Source organism: Piliocolobus tephrosceles, chromosome 1, assembly GCF_002776525.5.
Source record: "Piliocolobus tephrosceles isolate RC106 chromosome 1, ASM277652v3, whole genome shotgun sequence".
In the NCBI taxonomy this organism is placed as follows: domain Eukaryota; kingdom Metazoa; phylum Chordata; class Mammalia; order Primates; family Cercopithecidae; genus Piliocolobus; species Piliocolobus tephrosceles.
This window is the reverse complement of record NC_045434.1, coordinates 68,529,248-68,555,540: the sequence shown is the minus strand read 5'-3', so window position 1 is coordinate 68,555,540 and position 26,293 is coordinate 68,529,248. Positions and strand designations below refer to the sequence as shown.

Below are 26,293 nucleotides of genomic sequence, written 5' to 3'. Positions count from 1 at the left end.
TGCATTTTTGACTTACAGTGGGTTTATCACAATGTAACCCCATTGTAAGTCAAGGATCATCTGTATAAAGATACATAGAGAGAGATTTATTATGAGAAATTGGCTCATGTGATTATGGCTGCTGAGAAGTCCCACAGTCTGCTGTCTGTAAGCTGGAGGCCTTGGAAAGCCAGTGGCGTCATTCCGGTCCAGCCCTGAAGGACTGAGAACCAAGGGAGCCAATGTTGTCAGTTCTAGTCTAAGTCTGAAAGCCCAAGAACTGGGGAGCTGCTGGTGTAAGTCCTGGTCCAAGTCGAAAGGCCTTGAGAATTGGGGTACTAACTCTGTAAGTCACAGTCTCAGGCTGAAAACCCAGGAGCCAGGAGCACTGATGTTGAAGGGGAGGAGAAGATGGATGGCCAAGCTCAAGCAGAGAGAGTAAATTTGTCCTTCCTCCACCTTTTTGTTCTCTTTGGGCCCTCAATGGATTAAAAGATGCCCTCCCTCATGGGGGGGTAGGGAGCATCCACTTTACTCAGTTCATCAATTCAGATGCTAATCTCTTCCAGAAACACCCACACAAACACACCTAGAAATAATGTTTTACCAGCTATCTAGACTTAGCCCAGTCTAGACTTAGGCCAGATATCAAAAATTAACCTATACACATAGAACTAAAATAATAACAGATAAAGGTTATTTACTGGGATATTATCAATAGATGAATGTGGACATAATATGATTTTGAAAATGTTGTAATTTGGTAAGTAACTGGAAGTAAGCATTGGAAATAAAGAATTCTCTCCCCACCTCCTTGATTCTTTGGGGGTTCACCATGTCTTTTTCACTTTTAGATCTCCTTAAGGTCTAGCAAAGTGCCATTGTTATTCCAAAAATACCTCTTATTTTCTAATACAGTTTTGTGGAAATATTATGCCCCCAAATACAAAAATTCCTAGGGTTTTAATTTTAATTGAACAATGGTTAAACATAATTCTAACTGATAATTGCTGTTTATCTTTTACTTAGTTATTGAATCTGAGAAATGGAAAGACTACCTAGATCTTTTTGTCTAACCTTTTCATTTAACTTATTCTCAAAATTTGAGTGAAAAAATGACAGAAAACATAGATTTTGATAGAGAGAATGATAAAGCAAATGTGAGAAATATTAACATTTGGGGAATCTGGGTGAAGCATATGAGAATTTTTATACTATTTTTACAACTTTTCTTTGAGTCTGAAATTATTTCAAAATAAAAAGTTTAAAAACATCATTAGACACATGAAAAATGTAATAGTGAGTCTCTTAAGCAGGGAAACCAATGTCAGATTTTGCTTACTGGAGAGTTCACTTCTGCTCAATCAGCAACCATTTGTTAAGCATCTTACTGTGTGTCTCAAAGGATATACAATGAATAAAGATATAATAAATTCCAGTTCTAAAAATGTCATCTCATGGTTTATATCTCCAAATGGCATTTTGAGGGCTCTTGACTGTTGCAAGGAACAAGGGTCAAGAGGAGGGCTCAGTTATCCTTGACTGAGAAGGGGAAGCAGTGGCCTAGGTGCTAAGTATTTGCCATCTTCCTATCTCAAAAGTATCTGCTGGTATGTCCCTAGGTTTGCTACTTGTATAGTCTTTGGAAATATCTGCTTTGGTTTATTTCCCGTATTTAAGTAAAAGTTTATATCTGAGTTTCTGAAATTTATTTTCAGATAACTGAGTGGTTTCTTTTTAAAACTGTTCTAATAGTTCCAGGGGGAAGCTGTAAATATTACATTATAGTAATGTTATTAGGCCTAGCAGCTTAGCTCAGGATAATGGCTCAAAGTAAAACTTCTGGGAATTGAATGCTGGGAGATATTCTGATATGTAAAATTTGATAGTTTCTGTTTTTGTCCATAAATCTATTTTTTGTAACAAGTAGTTTCTGGATTTCTGTGTTGTTCTTGCCACACTAACCCTGGTAGTGTCCGTGAACATTGATGATTATCTACAGATGACACCACATAAAGTTTTGTGCTTACAGATTACTGTAGTTTAATTCTGTTCAGCAAACCTGAGTTCCTACTAAGGACTGGGCACTGACTTATACACTGGGTGCAAAGCTGAGAATAGTGCAGTCTGTTAGACAAAACAGGCACATAGGAAAATAAATAGAACACAAACTAATAGGTATAATCATAGACATAGTTACAAAAGACAGAGTTGGCACTGAGAAGGAATTTTTTTTTTTTTTTTTTTTTTTTTTTTTTGAGATGGAGTCTCTCTCTAGTCGCCTAGGCTGCAGTGCAGTGGCACGATCTCAGCTTGCTGCAACCTCTGCCTCCTGGGTTCAAGTGATTCTCCTGCCTCAGCCTCCCACGTAGCTGGGATTACAGGCACATGCCATCATGCCCAGCTAGTTTTTGTATTTTTAGTAGAGACAGAGTTTCACCATTTTGGCCAGGCTGGTCTCGAACTCCTAACCTCAGGTGATCTGCCTGCCTTGGCCTCCCAAAGTGCTGGGATTACAGGCGTGAGCCCCAGCACCCGGCCCAAGAAGGAATTTTTAATTACCTAGGAGAGGAGAAGGAGGAAGCTGAAGGAGAAGAGGACAATGGTTTAAGATAGTCAAATCCTTACCTGCCATAATAGGAAACCAACAAATAAATTTTAAATAGGATAATCTGGAAATAGTGCTATTAAAACATTTATAATCTGTATGGAAGTAAGTAGCAAAAGAAAGAGAGGGGTTGTATCTGAGAAACAAGTGTCTGAGGAAGGAAAGTATAGGGCCATTATTTTTTGTTGTCTACCCTGTGGTATGCTTTGACTTTTGGAAATTATATGCATGTGTTACTTAACAAAGTAAAAAAATCCTATATCTAAGTTTATTTTCTATTGCTTTAATAAAATATCTGAGACTGTGTAATTTATAAAGAATGTAAGTTTCTTTCTCACAGTTCTGGAGGCTGGGAAGTCCAAGATCAGGTGGCTGCATCTGGTTGGCTTCTGGTGAGAGCCTTGTGCTGCTTCATAACATGGCAGAAAGCATCACAGGGTGAGAGAGGAGCACTGAGAGCCAAAGTGGCTTTTAGAACAGACTCACTCTTGTGATAACTAACCTTCTTCTTTGATAACTCATTAATCCATTAATCCATGAATGGATTAATCTATTCATGAAAGCAGAACAATCATGACCAAATCACCTTTTAAAGGCCTCACCTCTTAATACTGACATTGGAGATTAAGTTTGAACATGAGTTTCAGAGACAAAACACATTCAAACCATAGCATTCTTCTTACTCTTTTAGGCCAAATTCAAGTGATATCTCTTTTATATGTCCTGTGCCATAAGTAAATACACACATTCCCTTATTTAAACTCACACAGTAGTTCTCTGAAATCCTCGCACCGTGTTTATCATATTCTGGTTGTTACTCTTCTTTTCCCTCTGCTAGATGATTAGCTATTTGAAAGCAGGAACTGTTTATTTCAGAATCTTCTTCAGTGCTTAGTTCCTTACACAATCTTGACATAATTGAATTGAAGGTTTAGCCATGTTGTTTGTCAGCTCACATTTTGGAGTCTTTGCATAAAAATTCAAATGCTCCAACTCCAGTATAGGGGGTGCCAGCTGCTAAGTATTACTTTACATTTTTTTGAAAGTGTAATTTCATCTAGTGCTTCTAAATCTGACTGGATTTTGGTAGTATATTGTCTCTATTTAAGAGCACATTCTGAATTACTGATAATAAGAATGTTCATTTCTTGAAAATTAGGAGCTAGTTTTTCGTTTGGGCAGCTATTGGTATTGTAAAGGTTTATTTCTGGTGTATACGTGTTTACTTATTTAAATCCCACAAGCACTCCTCTTATTTGATTTCAAGAGGACTGGTATTCCATGTATTTAATCCTTTACCATATTAGGGGATTAGTTGCTTTAATATTTTAATCCCATGGTGACCAATCAGAGTAATAGAAGTAGATTGCTCTTGAAGGAGCATTTGGTCTGCCCTCCTGGCTGTCTCCTAAGAGAAGAGAATATCCCAGCTAGTCTGGGCAGATGGTGGAGTAGGTTCTCTTTCAACACATATCCCCACCCCCATGTTCAACCCTATTGAAGCAATAGATACTTCACCAGCATTCTTTTGTGAATTCAACTGGTAAACCCAGACTTCCTCTGTTCAATTCAGCCTTATTTTTAATGTTCTTCTGTTTAATTCAGCTTTATTTTTAATGTCAATTTTCTCCTTATAAAGGTATTTTAGATACTATTTTGAGATCTCTTTTAGCCCTATGGCCCTTGCTAAGTTATCCTTAAGTTGATTAGACCTGATTTTATATTAACAGAGACTAAATTAATCTTATAAAGTAATTACATACTGCAAGTATTAGCTGATATGATTCAACAAGTTTTTATCTGTCTTACAAAGAGTACCTATTCTGTGCTAACCAATGGGACTATGGCCTTCTTAGACCAGAGGAAACTTTATGGAGGCTTTATTTCTATTAGGCTTTAGAAGATGGTAGATAGAACTTAGGTAGGTAGAGATGGGAAGGGTAGGTGGGTGGGCATTTTGTGCAGTAGTAACTATGAACAAACACACAGAACTATGGAAGTATAGCACACATGTAGGAAACAATAAGTAGTCCATAATATGCATGCATAAATTGAAGCTCTGGGAAATACAGTTGGAAAGTTGAGTTCAGATTTTGGTATACCTTAAAAGCCAAGCTAACTATTTGTATCTCTAAGTAACTCAAAGTCCAATTCAAACAGACTTTCACAATAAGGGAAATTATTAGGTCACATAACTGGACTTCGAAAATAGGACAGGATGATGTACTTAATCTGATGACTCAAACTCTGTTTCTCCCAGGTCTGCTTTCCTCTCTGAATTGTTTTCATCCTCAGCCAGTAGCTGTGAGGAAATGTAAGACCTCACACTTCCATGAAGATAAAGACAAGAGAAAAAATAGATTTTATTTTTCTTGTAATCCCTCTTAAACTTTTCCCTGAAGCCCCTACAGAACTTTCATTATCATCTCCTTGGCCCTAATTGGTTATGAGCCCATTGCCACACCCCAATACTTGTCATGAAGAGAATGATATATGATGACAGGTCTGACATGGGTTATTAATGAGAAGGGTGCCAAGACTACCAGAATTGGCTGATAACAGATTGGCAGACATTTGCTTTTGATAAATTTATTTTGTTTTTTAAAGAAGAGCTAGAGAATCCTTTCCCTTGGTGAGAGGATTCCTGCAAGTGGTGGCATGCATAGCCTTTTATATTAAGCAATGAGTGTCAACAAGGCAGAAATAGAATAGTTTTAGGAGGCAAAAAGTAATGCAAGTATTTGGCTGCTACTCAGGATGGTAGAGTTGAATAGTTAAAAGTACTACATAGGCTGCAAAAATGTGTTAAGACCATATTAAATTATCTAAAAGTAAAAACTCAGTAATTTGTAATACCTTTCACTTAAGAAAAATCTGATTTTTAAATTTTAAGATATGCCTCTAATATCAAGGTGAAGTTAATTGACCTTCCTAAACATCCAGACATTTAAGGACATTTAAATTGGAGGAAAGAGAAAGAAACCATTAGATTTCCTGAATAGTTAACATCTCTTGTGTTGCTCTGAGCACCCTTGTGTTTAGAACCGTAATGTATTAACTAGAATTGCGGAGCTTTATTCTGCTCGGAGTCTGCCCCATGCATACATAGTTCAGAGGTCATCAATTTTAAGAGGCGAGAAAATAAGAGTGTGCTTTTAAGTATGCACCCGTTTACTTTTCTGGACCTTTACTTTTTCGTACTGCTTTGTACCAAAATTATTATAAATGTAGGCACCAAAAAACAATGGTAGTACTTAATTATAGATACTTTATGATTCAGAATGTTTTTATTAATGAAGATTAATGTTGAAATGAAAACACAAGATATCTGTATTCTTTTTTGAGGGGGGCAGGGTGACGGAGTTTCCCTCTTGTTGCCCAGGGTGGAGTACAGTGACTCAATCTCAGCTCACCGCAACCTCCTCGTCCCGGGTTCAAGTGATTCTCCTGCTTCAGCCTCCCGAGTAGCTGGGATTACAGGCATGTGCCACCACGCCTGGCTAATTTTTTATATTTTTAGTAGAGATGGGGTTTCTCTGTGTTAGCCAGGATGGTCTCGATCTCCCTACCTCAGGTGATCTGCCCACCTCGGCCTCCCAAAGTGCTGGGATTACAGGCGTGAGCCACCACATCCGGCCTGATATCTCTATCTTAAAGAGACTTCGTGGATGAATTTCCATGAATACGTCTCCAGTCAGGCATAGCCCAGTTAGTTAAGAAACACTATTAGCCGTCCTCTATACCTAAACGAGAGCCTTCTGACTTGGTAATACTCCAATTTAAAAATCTTTCCGTAAGAATGAGTCTCACAAATTGCTAATGAAAATATAAATTGGTACAATCTTTATTAAGGTAATACAGCAATATCTTTTAAAAATTACTACTGCATTTGACTTTGACATAGCAATTTCACTTCTGGAAATTTATCCTTTAAACTTACATATGAATGAACATTTGTATAATGCTATTTGTTGCCACATTGTTTCCAATAACAAAAGATGAGAAACTGTTTATCAGTAGAGAATAAGAGGAATTTAATGTTTACTATGTATTAAGAGATTACAATGAAAATTCAAAAATATTGCTAGCAGAATGATAATGAAAATATTATCTATCAAAAGTTGTGAGATGTAACTTAATCTATGCATAGGAAGGATTTATAGCCTTAGAATGCTAATATTATTATAGAAAGTAAGAAAACTAAAAACCAGTAATCTAAATATTTATCTCAATAAGAAAAAGAAAAGCAAATTAAATCCAATTACAGTAGAAAGCAGGGGAAATGAAGGAAAATGTTGAAATAGGAAACATATGGTAGAAATAGCAATATCAGAAAATTATGTTTCTTTGAAAACACTATTAACTACATTACCAATATCAAGAATGAAAAGGGGGATACCACTACAAATCTTACAGTTACTAAAAAGAGGAGCTGGGTATGGTATATGTGCACCTGTATTCACAGCCGCTCAGGAGACTGTGGAAGGAGAATCCTTTGAAACCAGCCTGGGCAACAGAGGAAGACCCTGTCTCTAAAAAAACTAAAACAAAATAGTAAAAGGACATTAAACACAACTCTTCCAGAGCATAGAAGAAGAAAAGATACTTCCTAAGCTTGTTTTATTGGGATAGCATAACATTGATACTAAAACCTGAACTAAAGAGATTATAAGAGAGGAAAATTTACAGGCAGACCTCTCACATGGTTATAGATGCAAGATAAAACCCAGCAATATATATTAAAATATGTAATGTTATATAGTGACAGCATACATCCTAGGATTGAAAGTTTGGTTTAAAATTCGAATCAATTAAAGTAGTTCATCTTATTAACAGAATATAGGGAAATATTACATAAGCATTTCAATAGATAAAAAAATTTTTAATAAAATGCAACTCTCATTCATGATAAGAAAACACTTTTAGCAAATTGGAAATAGAAGGGAATTTCTTCTATTAAGGTTAATCTGATTAATGGTATCTCTAATAAATTTTACAGCAAGTAATACACTTAATTGTGTTGAATGTTTATCCCTGAGAGATTTTTTTTTGTTTGTTTTTTTTGAGACAGAGTCTCACTCTGTCGCCCAGGCTGGAGTGCAGTGGCGCGATCTCGGCTCACTGCAGGCTCCACCTCCTAGGTTCACGCCATTCTCCTGCCTCAGCCTCCTGAGTAGCTGAGGGACTACAGGCGCCCACCACCATGCCCGGCTAATTTTTTTGTATTTGTGATAGAGATGGGGTTTCACCGTGTTAGCCAGGATGGTCTCGATCTCCTGACCTCATGATTTCGCCTGTGTCAGCCTCCCAAAATGCTGGGATTGCAGGCATGAGGCACCACACCCGGCCCTGTACTAGAGGTTCTTACCAGAGCAATATGACAAGAAAAACAAAAGTGTTAACATAGGAAAGGTAAAAACAAAATTGTCATTATTTGCATTAATTTGTCTTTTAACTGCAAATTAAAATTGTAAGGTTCCTTGGTAGGTACAGACATTCAGTCATTCACTGACTCAAATTGAACCTAACCCTTATATGTAAATGACTATTTCATAGAACCAGATACCTGGAAACTTCTTAGAAAAGAAGTTAGGAAAAGGCACTTTATGTAATTGACTATTTTTTAATCATCTTTTCAAATCCGCTTCAAATGGAGATGATGGCTTGAGACAGGAATATGGCCTTTTGCCAAGGAGCCAAAATACAGCAGGGTGAGGAGATGTGAGCCTAGCATTATAATGTGAACACAGAACATTTTTCCATGGAAACATGTTTGCCTAGTGGCTGAATTCTGTAGAATTTCATATACACTGTAAGCGAAGTAGCCTATCAAAGCAAACTTAGGATCTTCTATATCCTATAACTTTCCCACCATAGGAATGTTTAGTTAAAATGTAGGGGGGACAAAGAGGAGACAATAAAATTCTTGGGATGTCTTTCCTAACATGAGCATTTCTTACAATTCAAAAGATGGAAGTTACCCTTTGAAGAGATGGAAAGATAAACCTGTTTAATTAGGCAGAGACTCTTCATTTGAAATTTTATCTCCTTGTCTCTGTTCCTCTGATTATATCAATATTGATATTAACAGCATCTTCAGAATCTCTGTCATGACTTCATCTTTTAAATTCTTGGTATTGACTTTATTATCTGACGATATGAAAATAGTCATGGAATGCCAAACCAATGACAGCTGCAGATCCAATATAGTCACTACAACTATTGCTGAACCCAAAAAAGCCAGAAGCACAATAATGCTGGCCTTAAATGATCTGACACTTAATTGTCACAACCAACACTAGCATTTGTATGAGTGTTTACCATATGCCAAGTATATGTATATATGTAACTTTGTAAGATAAGTAATATGATTAGCCCCATCTTAAACACAAGGGAAGTAAGTCATATAGAGGTTTAACAATTTTCCCAAGGTCACACAACTGGCAAGTGGTGGAGTCAGGATTCAACCCCAGGCAGTCTGTCCAATAGCTTGTTGTTTTTTTGTTTGTTTGTTTGTTTGTTTTTATTTGAGATGGAGTTTCACTCTTGTTGCCCAGGCTGGAGTACAGTGGCGCAATCTCGGCTCACTGCAACCTCCACCTTCCAGTTTCAAGCTATTCTCCTGCCTCAGCCTCCCAAGTAGCTGGGATTACAGGCACCTGCCACCACATCTGGCTAATTTTTGTATTTTTAGTAGAGAAGGGGTTTCACCATGTTGGCCAGGCTGGTCTCGAACTCCTGACCTCGTGATCTGCCTGCCTCAGCTTCCCAAAGTGCTGGGATTACAGGTATGGGCCACCGCGCCCAGCCTGGTAGTTTGTATTCTTAATCACTAGGCCACACTGTCTTCTGGGATTATTTTAATTGTGCCTACAAAGCAAAGACTCTCCATGTGTAAAAAAAAAAAAAAAAAAAAAAAAAAAAACCAAAGCGAACACTGTTTGTAGAAGAGAATCTCAGCCTTGGAGTCCCACTCACTCAATGAGGCATATCAGAACCTGAGCTGGACAATGCAGAGGAAAAATGTTTACTTTGAAAGAGATCTTTCAATTACTTAGGAGTAAAGGTCTTAAAAGGGCTACAAATACTAACCTATAGGATGATTTTATGTAGTATAAGCATTTCCAATATTTCTTCTCTTTTTAAAAGTTGACTGAGCACAGTGGCTCACTCAATTCCACCACTTTGGGATACCGAAGAGGGTGTCTCTCTTGAGCCCAGGAGTTTGAGACCAGCCTGGGCAATATGGGGAAACCCCATCTCTACAAAAAAACAACAACAACAAAAATTAGCTGGGCATGATGACGCGCACCAGTGGTCCCAGCTACTCGGGCTGAGGTGGGAGGATCACCTGAGCCTAGGAGTTCAAGGTTGCCATGAGCTGTGATTGTGCCACTACGCTCAAAAAAAAAAAAAAAAAAAAAAAAACGTTTTTTAATTCATCCTTCTGTTGTTAGCTTATTCAGAGCAATGGTAAATTCAAGTTGTGATAATAAGGGATGATAGGGTTGGTTTTTTGATTTTGTTTTTTTGTTTTGTTTTGTTTTTATGAGATGGAGTCTCCCTCTATTGCCCAGGCTGGAGTACAGTGGCACAATCTCGGCTCACTGCAACCTCCGCCTCCTGGGTTCAAGCAGTTCTCCTGCTTCAGCTTCCCGAGTAGCTAGAATTACAGGCCCGTGCCACCACACCGGGCTAGTTTTTGTATTTTTAATAGAGACGGGGTTTCACCATGTTGCCAGGATGGTCTCGAACTCCTGACCTCGTGATCCACCCACCTCGGCCTCCCAAAGTGCTGAGATTATAGGCGCGAGGCAGATGATGGGGGGGGATTTTATAGCAGCAAGCTGAAACTTGAAGTTTCTGGACCTTAGGATCTCCCACTCCATTAAAATATTTCATCAACCAAAATGCTTTTATATTACTGATGTAGAGCAATGTAGTATTGTATTTTGGGAGATAGAAGATTATTAAGAAAGGGAGAGTTGCCATCCTGGCTAACACGGTGAAACCCCGTCTCTACTAAAAACTACAAAAAACTAGCCGGGCAAGGTGGCGGCGCCTGTAGTCCCAGCTACCCGAGAGGCTGAGGCAGGAGGCTGAGGCAGGAGAATGGCGTGAACCCGGGAGGCGGAGCTTGCAGTGAGCTGAGATCCGGCCACAGCACTCCAGCCTGGGTAACAGAGCGAGACTCCGTCTCAAAAAAAAAAAAAAAAAGAATGGGAGAGTTATTTCTGTGTAAATAAAACTCTATTTTGGTTATCTTTCATCCTTTCAAATTTTTGAAAGTAAAATTTTAATCAATTGCGTGTGAGTTCCTTTTTTTTTTTTTTTTTCTTTTTTGAGATGGAGTCTTGTACCTCAGTCTCCCAAAGTACTGGGATTACAGGCGTGAGCCACCATGCCCAGCCCTGTGTGTTTTTCAAATTGATTTTTAATAGATTTTTCATGCCACACTCCTTCCTTCTTTCCTCTATTTTTTTTCTGTCTACTCGCACTTAAATTTGGGTTTTAAAATATTCCCCCAATCTGATATTTAAATGTTTAAATAACAAGAGAAAGACATATCATTGTAATGTAATTCATAAGTAATATTCTTTTCTGATTATTTTTTCAGTATTGCTGGTCTAAACATCATGTTCTACTGACTATACTATAGAATTTTTCAAAATGTTTTTTGTTTGTTTTTTTGTTTTTTGTTTTGTTTGTTCATTTTTTTGATAGGGAGTCTCGCTCTGTCACCCAGGCTGGAGTGCAGTGGTGTGATCCCGGCTCACTGCAACCTTCACCTCCCAGGTTTGAGCAATTCTCCTGCCTCAGCCTCTCAAGTAACTGGGACTACAGGCGCACGCCGCCACGCTCGGCTAATTTTTTTGTATTTTTAGTAGAGACGGGGTTTCACCATGTTAGCCAGGATGGTCTCGATCTCCTGACCTCATGATCCACCCGCCTTGGCCTCCCAAAGGTGGGATTACAGGCTTGAGCCACTGTGCCAGGCCTTTTTTTTCGAGACTGAGTCTCACTTTGTCACCCGGGCTGGGGTGCAGTGGCACCATCTCGGCTTACTGCAACCTCTGCCTCCCGGGTTCAAGCAGTTCTCTGCCTCAGCCTACCTAGTAGCTGGGATTACAGGTGCCTGCCATGCCCAGCTAATTTTTGTATTTTTAGTAGAGACAGGGTTTCACCATCTTGGCCAGGCTGGTCTTGAACTCCAGACCTTGTGATCCACCTGCCTCGGCCTCCCAAAGTGCTGGGATTACAGATGTGAGCTGCCATGCCTGGCCTGAAATGTTTTTATGATGGTATGCAGCATTATAATTTTCAAACCCTTAGTAAGTAACCAACATTCATTTTGCCTAAACCCAAAATAGCAACGGAGGCCCCTTTAAGAATGACAAGCGGTAGGCCCTGGCCAAAGATAGCAAATCATCTTAGATCTTTCAGAAATAACAGGTGAACTTTTCAGAAGACATAGTAGATTCGACTCATGTCTACTTCCTGCTCTCCTAAAACCCCCATAAAATAACACTAAATGGGGTTTTAAAGATGTAAACCCACAAGGATGAGAACACCCTGAAAGACAATGGCAGCAAAAGTTGGGAAGTTGGAAAAAAGAACGAGCAGTAAATAACATAACAGAACCCCAAGCCAGCTGTGGGAAAGCCATAAGCCAACCTTGTACCATAGAACTTCCAAAAGTCTGGCAACATCAGCACCTGTGGAAACGAGGTTGAAAGCATTACTAAACTTGGGAAGACTGGTTGAAATCTGTTTAAGAAGAACGCAGATACCCCAACCCCTACCCTATATCCCACAGCTGGGAAATTATTTTTCCCTACCCTGGCAAACATTGGAGGTTTACTCTGGGGAGGGAAATAGGGGCTCTGTGGACTGAGGAACAACAGATACAACTGAGGCAGAGGTCCCATAATGAAAACAGCATGGTGAAGTGATGTCAGTGTGCTGAGTGCTAAGATTCCCAGCCCTCTTATTTCACTGGTCACCGGAAAGCTAGCAATCGGGCCTTCACTCTCTAAGCAGGAAATCAGAGGATCTTTCTCTGGGGAAGCGGGTGAGTTTAAGAGAAGAGACCAATTTAAATGGTCCAGCGAAGATAATACTGAGTGAGGGTAAACAGGCAACAGACTGCACTCATAAACTGAGAGCTTTTAATCAGCCGTTCAGTCCCATATCTGTAAATGTGATGGAACAACGAAGAATGTCAGATAACTAATAATCTAACAGACCTGAACTCTTGAAAGATAAAGACTAAAGCAAACACAAGAAGGTGACATGGAGGACCAGACTACACAGGGCAAGGTCTGCTTCTAGAATTCCTAATAGTACATGGGGGTTCATTAACCTTTTTCTGTCCTCTTGCAAATGTTTAAAAATTTCCATTATAATTTTAAAAACTTATTATAAGCATAAGATATTGTAACAGTAAAACAATAATAGCATACTATAAAAAAGAAACACTCCGAACAATAAGAGCTCTTAAAAATTAAAAAGACCTGAGTGTGAGCAATTTATTAATTTATAAAAAGCAAAAAAGCAAAATAAAAATAAAATACAATAAAGGAAATTAAAATGCCACAAAACATTTAGAAGTTAAATAAGAAATCTCCCAGAAAGGAGGTCAGAAAGATAAGAGATGGAAGAAAATGATTTTTAACCTTGAATCCTGTATCTAACCAAACTATCAACCAAGTTTGAGAACAGAAAAAAGACATTGACAGACATCCAAGATTTCAAGTGCTTTCTCAAGAAACTGCTAAAGGATGTCCTTATCAAAAGTAATCAGTGAAAGAGAAAGACATGAGGTATAGTTAACATTCTGTTCGATTTAGGAGTGCAGGGACTCACCAGGACAATGGTGAAGGGACCTCCTAATGTGAGACTACAGGCAGCATCTGGGTGAAATTTCTTTAGGAAGGTGAAATTGAAAGGATGTCTGATGCAAGGGGATTGCTTAGGAGAAGGATTTAGACCACAGGTCTGCCTGCCCACTGCCTGTTTTTTAAATAAAATTTTATTTGAACACAGTTACTGTGTATTGTTTATACATTGTCTCTGGCTACTTTCATACTACAAAGACAGAATTGAGTAGTTGTGACAGAGATAGTGTAGCTTGTGTCAACTTTAAATAAGATTCAGGAAATATGCCAAATGTAGAGATTATTAGAGCACAAAGCTTGAGGACAGCCACCCAGGAAGCATAGATTCCAAAAATTGGAAGTCAGTATTCCAAAGTGTAGAAGTTTGGGGTTGTTTATATAGACAAGGTTTAGGGAAGCTTAACAAAATTTCAACACCTTTCTACATAAGGTTTAATGCATAGTTACAGTGATCTGATTGGGCAAGGTGGTCTTTTTCTTTCCGGAAAGGTATATTTAGCATTCCACACCGAAGGTGTCACCATCATGAGGTCTTTTGTACCATCTGGTCTGAGTTAGGTACAGGACAATAAAGGAGGTGGTTAATCTATAACAAAGGTCAGAGATTAGAAGGGCAGGAAGTCTGATCTTTGGTGTCTACTAGTCATTTACAGAACAAGAACGATGAGGAGGAGAATTAATCTATAAGAAGCAGAAGTAGCCGGGCGCGGTGGCTCAAGCCTGTAATCCCAGCACTTTGGGAGGCCGAGACGGGCAGATCACGAGGTCAGGAGATCGAGACCATCCTGGCTAACACGGTGAAACCCCGTCTCTACTAAAAAATACAAAAAAAAATCTAGCCGGGCGAGGTGGCGGGCGCCTGTAGTCCCAGCTACTCGGGAGGCTGAGGCAGGAGAATGGCGGGAACCCGGGAGGCGGAGCTTGCAGTGAGCTGATATCCGGTCACTGCACTCCAGCCCCAGCGACGGACCGAGACTCCGTCTCAAAAAAAAAGAAAAAAAAGAAGCAGAAGTTGCAACTACATGCTACGTGACTCAGATCAAGGTCACATCTCTCTCAAGATTTAAAGTGTTTTAGGGGTTCCAATAGCTGTTAAGTTTTATTTATTTTCATTCCTGCAAAGCGTAGAATATTTTCTGTTTGGCCCTTTAAAAAAAAACTTATAGACCTGATTTAGAGCATTGATTATAGACAATTGCCTGAGAGCTTGTGGTTGAATTTGTTGCATGTACATGGAAAATTAAGCAAAATGAAAAGTGATACATAATTGCTCAATCCAGGGAAAATAAAAAATTGGTAAAGAAAGGAAAAGTAGCCATGATTTACTCTGTGGCTTAGCAATGAATATATTTACATGATCATATTAATATAAATGCCTAATATGGAGCTAACTGAAATTACTCTACAACTGTATTGGGAAGATGGGAAGAATGTGCATATGTTATGGGAATAGGAAGAGGAAAGAACTTCATCCTCATCTTCCATAGTGGGAAGTCAGTAGAGAAGGCCTAAAACAGAAGAAGCATGGTGGTAAATACCAAGATAATCAGCTAAAAGAGGTGATAATCAATTCTAGGGAGGGCAGAAATGAAGGGAAGAGGGACAGGACTCCCATTTTTCATACAAATATGTTTTTTGCTGACTTTAAACTGTGTGCCTTTATACCTTTGATAAAGGGGACAAAATAAAATCCCCTACTAAATTGGAAAACAAAAAATAAAACTATTTTTCAAGGTCAGCAAATACATAGTCCTCATGCTGCCTGTCCCCTCTCAGTCCATGGGTATCACGAATCACAATAGTGTTTCCTGATGAGTCAGGACATGGTCTCAGATCTTGAGAATAGTGTTCCAGTAGCCACTCCCAACCAGTAAAAGTTAGCCCTATTCATGAAAGCAGTATCTCTGATACTACTAATATTACCAATTTGGGCAGAGTCTCTGTGCTTCTCAGACTTTCCCACCAAAAGAACATTGCCTGACATTTAACTAAATGACTGAACATCCTGATTTAACTGCATTTTAAAAGTTCATCTGTTCTAAATACCATTTCTACTTAAAGCCACAAACATGGGAAGACATAGTTATTCTCTGTAGTTATTCATAGATACAAGGTAATTTAATAGTATGTTTTCAGCATCTAACACTGGACCTAACACAGTAGGCTAGTGAATGTTTGAATGAATGCATAAATGAACTCTGTTGTATAATCAACAATTTTTAATAACCAAGATACCTGAAAAGCTGAAGAAACCAACCCTTGTTAAAGCAAAAGATGATAACACAATTTTATTCAGCTTTTCATCATAAGTTGTGGTTCTGAATAATTTTGACTTCTGAATTAAAGTAGTTTTTGTTCTTTTCTTCTAACCCTTAAAAGGGTCTTTCCAATTAAAGATGTACCCCTGGAAACTGATGACCTTACCACTTGGCTCTATCAACGGTTTGTTGAAAAAGAAGACCTCTTATCACATTTTTATGAAACAGGTACACAGTAACCTTTAAATAGTTGTTAAATTATAGCAACAATAATGGAAGCCTCTTTTAAAGAAAGCTGTTTGCATATTAGATCTTGAAACTTGAAAATGCACTCGGTAAATTGCTTGTGAGAAGCAAATCCCCTCATGAATCAGCTTACCCTGGGGATTATCAGTAAGGACAAAGACTATTTGAAATGCTGAAGAGTGTTATCATGATGACCTTAGGTAATATTGCTCTATGAAGTGATCTAGCATTCCTTTCCAGAAACGAATTTAAAGACATCTGTTTACTTTGTATTTCTTTTATTATTAAGATATATTTCATAAAGCATAATGCCTTTTGAAAATAATGTCAGTGTTATACAACTACTTTTTTGACAAAAAACAATTTGTAAATAGAGGAATCAGCATAAAGTATGCTATTTCAGAAATTATTTCATGTCAATCTCACATAATCCTGGGTCCTGACCACTGTGGGAATCTCTAGGGATCCAGCAGAGACAAGGCAGCTAGAGTGCCTGTTCTCATGCAGATTATATTCCAGTGGGAGACGTGGCAAATACGTCTGCAGAAAGAAAGAGAATCGGGATCATGACCAATTGGGAAAAGTTCCAGGAAGGAAATAAACAGAGATGGGAAGGGGGGGAAGGGGGGGAGTATTTTTTCTGATATGGAAAGGATGCACATGAGCCAGCTATTCACTAAGTGGAGGAGGAGAGCATTACAGGCAGAGAAAAAGCAAAGGCTCAGAGGCAAGAAGGGGCTAGGTAGTATGGAAATTGTATTTCAAGTAAAATCTCTCCTCTGGGGCCCTGGAAGGTCACTGAAGGTGCTTTAACACACACATGTACAACTCTAGTTAAGCTAATATTCAACTTTTATTCCAGGAGACCTACCACCACAGAGTAAAACAAGCTAATATTTCTATCTTGTCTTTTAGGAGCTTTTCCACCTTCCAAGGGCCATAAGGAAACTGTTTCCAGGGAGATGACCCTCAGCAACATGTGGATATTTCTCATACAGTCTTTTGCATTTTTGTCAGGCTATATGTGGTACAACATCATTCAGTATTTTTACCATTGCCTGTTTTAGGAATTGACGTGGACTTGTCAAGGTCACCATAGGAGTTGAGACTTTCTTTCAAAAGTGTGCATTATTTTACATGTGCAAATCAGAATATATTTAAAAAAAAAGCAAAAGAAATTCAATGGATGGATTAATATTTATCCCCCTTTGGGATATTTTAAAACTCTACTAAAATGAGGATTAGTAATATAATGACCTGCTAATATATTTTAAGAACATGTTTTAAAAAGATACACTCTATCACATATTTAAGCAAACATCACATTTGGAGAAGAGGAAATCATAAAATCATCCTAGAAGACTATCTGAGAGAAATTCTGTTGCCACCAGTTACACTTGACAATTTAGTTGAAACTCAGAAAGTTATATTCATCCCTCTTACCTGTAGTCTGTATTAGGGCAGTACTCTAGAACGCCCACATTTCCACCAACTCAGTAACCTTGAGGGGAGCTGATTGGCACCTCACGAAGAACTCTTTCCCTGTCATTTGCAGTAACAAACTCCAGTCTTCAACAGCTTACTGAGGTACATTGTTGGCATTCTCCGTGGGGGAAAAGCAGTGTCCACTGGACCCCTTCTGGTACTGGATGTTTTCTTTACAAAGGCTAGCTCGATCCAACACTGTGTTTACATGCACTCGTGCTTTTCCTTATCTGATTTCTCATTTTGTATCAGAGGCATATCATAAATTGATAATTTTACAAAATGCACTTTTTTGAGATGCAGATATAGCAAAGAATTAGTAATACAGCCTGAAAACAAATGGGAGCATAGTAGTGTGTGAGATTCTCGAGAACTGTCTTGTCTCTGTGTGTTTATTTGCCTGCCGATGCTCTCCAGCACCATCCTGCCTTGGACACCACCCTGACGTGATGCCTCTGTTGCAGCTCAGAGGCTTTATTTTTTCCATTTTGACATTGGCACTAAATGCATTTGGGGATGGTTGAAACAAATTAATATAGAACATTTAAATGATCAGTTTAAGGGGAAATAGGCTAGTTTATAGAAAAATAAGAGCCTAGTGGCTTATAATGGTGACAGGTTCTCCTATGGCACCCCGAGGACCTGTGCAGACAGTGGTCTGTTGAATCATCACATCAAGGAGCTGCCCCGTCAGGGTGAGTGTAAATAGGAAAGAGACCAGCACAAAAAGCTCCCCCAATCTCTTCCAGTTGCTTTTTCTTTTCTTTTTTTTTTTTTTTTTGAGACAGTCTTACTCTGTCGCCCAGGCTGTAGTGCAGTGGCGTGATCTCAGCTCACTGCAGTCTCTGCCTCCCGGGTTCGAGCAATTCTCCTGCCTCAGCCTCCCAAGTGGCTGGGACTACAGACACCCACCATCGTGCCCTGCTAATTTTTGAACTTTTAGTAGAGACGGGGTTTCACCGTGTTGGCCAGGCTGGCCTCGAACTCCTGACCTCAGGTGATCCACCTGCCCCGGCCTACCAAAATGCTGGGATTAGAGGCATGAGCCACCGCGCCCAGCCTCAAGTTGCTTTTTGAAGAGGGTAAAGTCAAGTTTCTATTTCTAGAAAACATTTTTTAGGAATATGTTGCTATGTTTGTACAATTTACCTCATAAGAGAACCACACCCTTCTCTAAAAGTGCTGGTACTGCATCAGTGAGATGAGGAGTGTTTTTGTTTGGGATTGTAAGACTATTAAGATCCTAGTAAGTCAGTGATAGTTTACTGTGATATGAGCGTTGTAGATTCCCCCGTTGTCACTAATCACACAAATAACAATTTTGAGAAGTAGGCTATAAAACAAAAAAAGTTAATGTTTTCTATTTTAAAATAAACCAAAAAAACAGAGAAGATATGAGTTTTCCCCAGTTATGTGGGAAAGGTAAGGCGACACCAAATAAAAGCCCAGAGCAGCTTCATATTTAGGATAGCTCAGTGCGTATGTGAAAGAGAATGATGCATTAACTGAAATACCTCACTGAATATTATACTAGCACTGGTAAAATGCAGAAGACAGTGTTAATGTGTTTGGTTTGGGGACTGGTTGTTATAAAATGCAATTTTTTTGAAATCTAAGCATTTCGTTATGTGTTCTACAGTGACAGTGAATAAGTGAAACCAATCTCAATTTAGAGGTATAGATGATGACAGAAAGCCCAATAGAAGCTTAATGATGCTTCTGTTTGAGGCCCAGCAAGCACCACTAAATTACTGGATGAAATGAAATTGTTCACTTGAGGGATTAGTCAACCATCTGGGGGAGAAGTTGCTCACTGTCAAATACAGCGTGCATAGTCCTAGCTGACAGACCCTTTCCTCATTGCTACAGCAAGCCACAGGGTAGAGTGACCAGTTCTCCTATCCAAAAATAAATGCGAACATGCATACATAAATGTGGCTGAGGGCCACTTTTGACATCACTGTGCTCCAAAGGAACATGATATTGTTAAATATACTGTACACATTAAACTATCCTATAAGATGCTTTACTTTTCAAGTGCAGTATCATTTTCACAGTCTCCAGGATGGCAAATACCAATAGATACGTGAGTTAATTTTTGAAAATATTTCTGTGAGTTGTAAATAGATGTATATTTGATGTGCCCTATCCCTCTTTGATTATTTAACATGTTCTCTCTCTTCTGTTTGCAAAATATGTTTGAAAGCATTTGTACTGCTTTCTTATCAGTAACTGGAGTTCTTCTGCTTGCACTAGAGAAGGTAAAGAGAGAATCAGTGTTCTTATTTGGGGAAGCAGCAATATGCTACTGTACAAAACTGAAGAAAAATTCCTGATTTGTACTTTGTGAAAGGAGATGAAAGGACGTTTAAAGTGTATATATTTTGTCAAGAGGAAAGAAAATAAAACTATGCCAGTTTTATATCAGTAGCTTGTAGAAGCTCAGCTCTTCTTGGTCTTGGCTAGACTGCCTAGATTCCCACGGCAGACAAGGTTGAGAATCCATTACTGGAATCTTGGTATTGATGAGTTACAATGATGGAGATCTGCATGACCACAGGCAGGTCCAGTCACTACAAAAGTGACCAAGCCAGCAGGTCACCCTTAACTTCAGAAACAATTATTGGTGGTGAACTATACTTAAATGGCAGAGAGACCTATAAGTAACGGAAGGTAAAGAAAAATTACAGAATGGAAAATAATGTGTTGGGTAAGCAAACAAATTCATTGAGGATTCCAAAAGTATATTAAAAAAGAAGATAGCTGTGAGTTCAGATCTGTCATATTAGTCTTTAATATTACAGCCAATCCTTAACTTTCCACTGTAAAGGAAGGATTACTAGATTAATTAATTTCTGGATAGATAATCTGGTAATAAATGATAGGTAAATCAAAAATTACTTTTATTTAGGAGCTTGAATTCTTATTCTCATCAGACTTATTTTTTTTCTAGGAATGCTTACTAATTAAATGGTTTAAGTTGTTTCTTAGGGGTTTTTTGCCTATATATTTATGACTGTGTTAATGAGTAGTGAAATTATATGGAAAGACAAACAGCTATCAGGAAGAGTAAATACAGAAGCCTGAATAATCTATGGGTTAGAAAAGCATCCCTGAATAGTCAATAGTTGACAGTACTGGCATTGTTCTCAAGCCTTTTTATGAAAATGAAATCTGAAATCACCAAATGTAAACCTGGGAACATTATTCTAGCATTGCTATCTTGGATTCATGTTAAGAATGCCTCTTCATTCCTTGCTCATGTTGCTCACTTCTTGTGGATTTGTCTGAGTGTTTTTTGACAATCACTTCCCTAAAGACTCTTCTGAACTAGTTGGACCCGGTTAATCATACAGAGTAGCCTTTAATCATGGATAGTCTTCTTGGATTATTTTTATATTTGAAAAGAAAATGTTTTATTTGCACTACTGAGTAGGAAGAGTTAATTGTTTTTTTTTGTTTGTTTGTTTGTTTGTTTGTTTTTTGAAGTCATTACACAGGACTTCACTCCAGAGTTACCATTATGAGTGTGTGCAGCTCTGGTCCACAGAGGATGGATAAAAATGGTTTGTTAGGTTTTTTTTGCTCTGCAGTGCTATGAGCCTTATATCTGTTAACATGAAGAACAAAGTCAAAAGCAGGAGTGGGCAGCAGGAAGGGTAGAGACTAATATGTTTGGGACCAAAACCATCTAAGTTAGAGATTTCCAGATCACAGAAGGGCTGGGTATTCTCTGGAGCAGTCATTGGTTGGTGCTTTATTGTAATCATTTTGCACCACTCCCCAACAATTAGGAACTGGACCCTGGGAATAAGCTGAGGGTGCTGAACTGTTGGGGAAGGGTGACTAGCCATATGGAAGATAAAATATGGGTTTTTCTGCAAAATTTCCATCTGAGGGTTTTTACATTTAATATTTTTTTAAGACAGTTTAAAGAGCAAACGTTTTTTAAGTGTATTCTAGTTGCAAAGTATGCACACATATCTTGAATGGCTTTATTTTTATTGTGTAAAACTGTTGAACACATGACTGTGATGCACACATTCTTTACACGTAAGGAGTCTATGCATTTTACAGTAACTTATTTTATGATTGGGTGATGAGACAGTTATACATTCAACTGCCATTATTTTTATTAAGTGCTTTCATTTTCTTTACAATTATTACAAAATTGTATTTATTTTATACAGATGGGTTTTCATTTTCCTGATGCTGTAATGTTTACTTCAGCTTGTTGACCTTTCTTTGTGTTATCTGCATGTTGTAACGTGTGATAAGAATGAATGTAAAGGCTGTGGCAACTGTATTTAATTTTTGTAAAGGGCTGGTCACACGTGGATCTGGTTTATGAATGCATTTGGGGTGATTTTAGTAACCAGATCACCTTTTCAGAAGTTTAGGTGTGAACACCAAAAGAAGCATTTTCTCAACAAAAACTAATAGCTGGTTCTATTTTTTTTAAACCTAGAAAAAATAAAGTTGATTTTTTTTCAAGTAAAGTGCTTTTAATTCTTAGTAGTGGGGAGGGGGCATGTGTGTTTTACCAGAGCTATTTGGGCATTAACATCTGCAGGCAGGTACTTAAAGCTCACTGTGGCAGTTGGATGCTGCAAGCAAACTGAAAAACCAAATGAAAAAACATCAGACTTCCTTCTTTGGTTTAAAAATATTTCCCCCTTTCTCCCCATTCTCCCAATCCAGTGGTGTGTTGGTAAATGTTTAGCAGTCCACTCTTCTGGGAAAAAATTATATGTTTGTTATAAATTTTGCTGATAGCAAGAACATATAACACAATTAACAAATAATAAGATATAAATACTTTATTGTAAATCCCATATAGCCAATTGATTCTCACAGTATACTTAGTTGCTCAGAAAAGAACTAAAATGCTTTTTTAAAAGGATGCTTAATTGCTTTTTGCTGAACTCCTACAGTCAACCTATGATTGATTGTATTTCAACCATGATTTGAAAAACGGCAGACTGTCCTAATTTAACTCATTTCCCAATGAGTTTATTGTCATTCAATCTGATATGTGCTCTACTGTTAAAACTGTTTCTTACCATAGTATGTATTAGACTTATTAAGCCGAAACCACTTTTAGCTTTAACATTAGTTCTAAATTTATATGATTCAATTTTAATAACCAATGCTTAACAACTGCAGGCAAAATTCTAAAATGTAACCATTGGCTCTTGGGAGCCAGTAGGGGCTGTATCCAGCACACCACTGCCCCATCCTTTTTTTCTTAACTATTAGTGTTGAATAAACTTCTCATAGTTAATGTACTTGCTGAACTCAGGAAATTCCTATCACTGACCCTGGCAAGGGCTTTAAAGGGTAGGAAAAGCATTAATGTCAGTCCTACACAGCGAACTTTTGATTTTGAAGAATGTGATAGAAAGAAAACGTTTACTGAAATACATGGGAAGCTTGCATATTTCTAAAGTCGGCTTTATACTTTCATTTCTCAAAGCTAAGTAAACTGTGGTATAGGCATCTCTAAGATGTTAGCATTTAAAACATCAATTGTTTAGGTATTTGTAGACCTTATTTGATCCCACTGAAAATTTTAAATATTAAAATATCTTGCACAATCTACCAAATGAGTTAAATCGTTACAGTTGTGTCTACCTCTTATTTTTCTATCTGTATTTAGGCTGCTGTTTTGGTGAGATTCTACTTTCTTTTTCCCCTGGAACTACTTTCTGTGGAAGACAAGGAACAGATTGGGGACAGAGGCCTGAAAACAGATTGGAGGCACTCAGAGATCTATTGCTGACCAGCCCTATTCCTCATGAGTTGGCGGGGGGGAGGGGAAGCCATTGTTTTTAATTTCCACTTAATATGAAAATGTTTGTTTTTAAAATGTTTTTTCCTGCTGAACAACTGTATTTTTAAAAGGAAAAAATTTCTCTTTTGGCTCTAAGAAGTCAGCTGTATGAGCAGGCGTGACCATATCATAACATGCTGATATGATAGAAATCAATAAATTTTTACCTCTCAGGATCTGGGTAACCTTGTTGTTAACTCTTAGAGGCTTGAGTAACATAAACCAAGTCTCAACAGTTCAGATCACATAGAAACAGGCACACACATGGAACGTGGGAGGAGGGTTGGCTAACCGCTGGAAATCAGATGGGCCCCTTTCATAATCAGAAAAGCACTCTAGTAGGTACAAAGGAAGAAACTGGAACAATGTTTTCTACTGGTGAGCAGGGAGCATATCACAGAGCTCATTTCTGAATTTTTCCCTAGAAAGATTTTAGTGCCCCACTCTGGAATACTTTTTGCCTTTTGGGTGTGGGAGTACTGGAGATGGAGATGGTAAAGTTCTCACTGTTTACTTACCCGAGGCCAGAGAACACTCAGCCATTCTTTGATTGTAGCAGCTGTCTGTGTGGTGTCATTGAAAAAACCTGGCACTAGGATACTTCCCTTAAAATATCAGTGGTTGCATCTTTATTCCTTTGTTTCATTTCTGATGGAAAAACTCCCTGAAAGGGGTCTTACCTTCAGTTTCTTACCAGTGGACACTGTATCAGGACCAGCTGATGGACATTTGAGGGAAACGCAAATAGGTACCTAGAAGTGGAGAGATCAGAAGAACTTGGAGTGCTAGAAAGAGGAAGCCAGGAGTGTTAGAAGACAAAAGGAAGACCAGAGGCTGCTGTCCACAAAATCAAGGTACACACATCCTTGATACACAAAGATTTCCAAGGAAGAAATCAACTTCCATGAGAACTCTGACCTAAGAGTGCCTTCCCTGGGGACTCACCTGTAAAAGATCCCACCTCCCATTTCAGATAACTGCCTACTTTACTGAGGAAAGGCAAAGGCATACCTTAGCCAGTAGGGATGCCCCTCCAGGGTGACAAACAAAGGGACAATTCAAAATATTGATGACACAGAAGCTTCTTTCAATCAAGGAATCTTAGCCTACAATCAAGCTTTTTGTCTTTCTCTGATTTATGCATGTTTCAGTAAGGACAAAGGATGGCATCAGAAATGATGCATTTGGGCCTGCAGTGGCTGTATTGAATTCTGATATATTTAGTGTGGGACAGTGACAGCAATGGCAGCTCAGAACTCACAGAAGTAGAAGGTACCAAGACTTCTTATGGCGTAGGTTCAAAACTGGAACAGAGTCACTTTTGGTGCTACATTCCTTTAGTTAATATGTCACAGAGCCAGTCCGGATTCAATGTGGGAAGGTCTATAAATGGATAGAATACTATCGAATACTGAGAGGCATGTTTCATTGGGAGCTGTCTTTGAAGATCAGCTACCACAGTTAAAAAAAAAAAAAAAAAAATCCTAAGCTATTTGAATAAAGAACACTAGATGGGTCTAAAAGAGTTCTTGCCCTTTGGCAGGCTTGCCCATAATTTCCATTAGTTAGAAATATTTTGAGTTCCCAAATACTTTAAGAGGATTAGATTTGTTGATCCATCCCTCATACATATAAGTCACATTAATCAAATGGATACCTAGCTAAAAGAATAGAGGTTTTGTTTGGACATTATATTATTTTTGGCACCGATTGATGCATGACTCATTGGCCCTTAGAATTTCAGAGCAAGTAGTCACCTTGTTTTGGGTTGCAGATTTCATTCTGATACAATTTTGGTACATTGCTGGTAGCATCAAATGGCTACTTAGTAGAATTGTGGGGACTAGAACCAGCTTTCTTTTATTTGCATTTATGTATTTTCCCCAAAATGGCATATTGCTTTGGTTCAGATTTATGTATTTCATAAATAAGAGTTAAATCTAAAGGAACAAGTATACTTGTTAAAAGGGTGATGGATCTAGAAGCTAAAGCTTCCATAACATCCTTATCCTCAATTTTAATAACCCCAAAACCCCAAAAGATAATTTTTATTAATGTTCCTCTCAGCTGCTGCAGAGATACAATTAACCATGAAAAAAGTCTTGAAATTAATTATTTTTATTTTTTTGGATGTGGAAGTGAAGTGCATTTAAAAAATTTTGCCCTATATAGTAGAAGATAAAAAGAACATTTTTATGTTAGACCAAAGGGGATACAGATTTCAATCTCATAATAGTTCCTTTCTTTTCTGAATTCTAGGTGTGAAACTAGAATGGGTAATAAGTTCTAGGCCACAATTGCCACTAGTGCCAAAATATCCCTCTGTCATGGCGCCATCAAGTTTTAAGGGCTTGTCCAAGTAGGAGCCCAAGAGCAGCAGAACCAGGGACTTGAATTCGACCTTGGCCGAATTTCTTACCCTCTCAACCTCACTCTCTTTATGTGTTAAATGGGAAACGCTCAAAGACTTCTTTCTTTCTTCCTTTCTGTCTTTCTTTTCTTTCTTTCCTTCCTTCCTCCCTCCCTCCCTCCTTTCTTCCTTTCTTCCTTTCTCTTTCTTTTTTGAGATGGAGTCTCTATAACCCAGGCTGGAGTGCAGCTGCGCAATCTTGGTTCACCACAACCTCCGCCTCCCAGGTCCTGGTTCAAGCAATTCTCCTGCTTCAGCCTCCCAAGTAGCTGGGACTACAGGTGCGCACCACCACGCCTGGCTAATTTTTGTATTTTTAGTAGAGACGGAGTTTCACCATGTTGGCCAGGCTGGTCTTGAACTCCTTACCTTGTGATCCACCCACCTTGGCCTCCCAAAGTGCTGGGATTACAGGCGTGAGCCACCGTGCCCGGCCAAGACTTCTTTTCAGTATTAAGTGAGATTGTATACAGGAAGCACATAGGACACCGGCACATTATACCAAATGTGCAGTAAGGAAACTGTTTTTATCCCACCCCAACTGGGTTTAACAGAGGATGTAAATTATTCTCATAT

General features: G+C 38.4%; 1 protein-coding gene across 6 annotated transcripts in view; it reads left to right on the top strand.

Annotated features, from left to right (window-relative positions):
- Window positions 1-23,480, top strand: part of LPGAT1 (lysophosphatidylglycerol acyltransferase 1) — a 94,714-nt gene extending 71,234 nt beyond the window's left edge. For 4 of the 6 annotated variants that reach the window (XM_023203812.2, XM_023203814.3, XM_023203816.3 and 1 more), the window contains 2 exons: window positions 15,865-15,971; window positions 16,905-21,964. In XM_023203812.2, the coding sequence (XP_023059580.1) occupies window positions 15,865-15,971; window positions 16,905-17,056 (259 nt within the window). In that variant the 3' untranslated portion in view covers window positions 17,057-21,964. Of the gene's footprint in view, window positions 1-15,864; window positions 15,972-16,904; window positions 21,965-23,133 lie in introns of those variants that run through there. The other 2 variants (XR_002729919.3, XM_023203813.3) reach the window with 2 other exon arrangements.
- The last annotated feature ends 2,813 nt before the right edge of the window (window positions 23,481-26,293 follow it).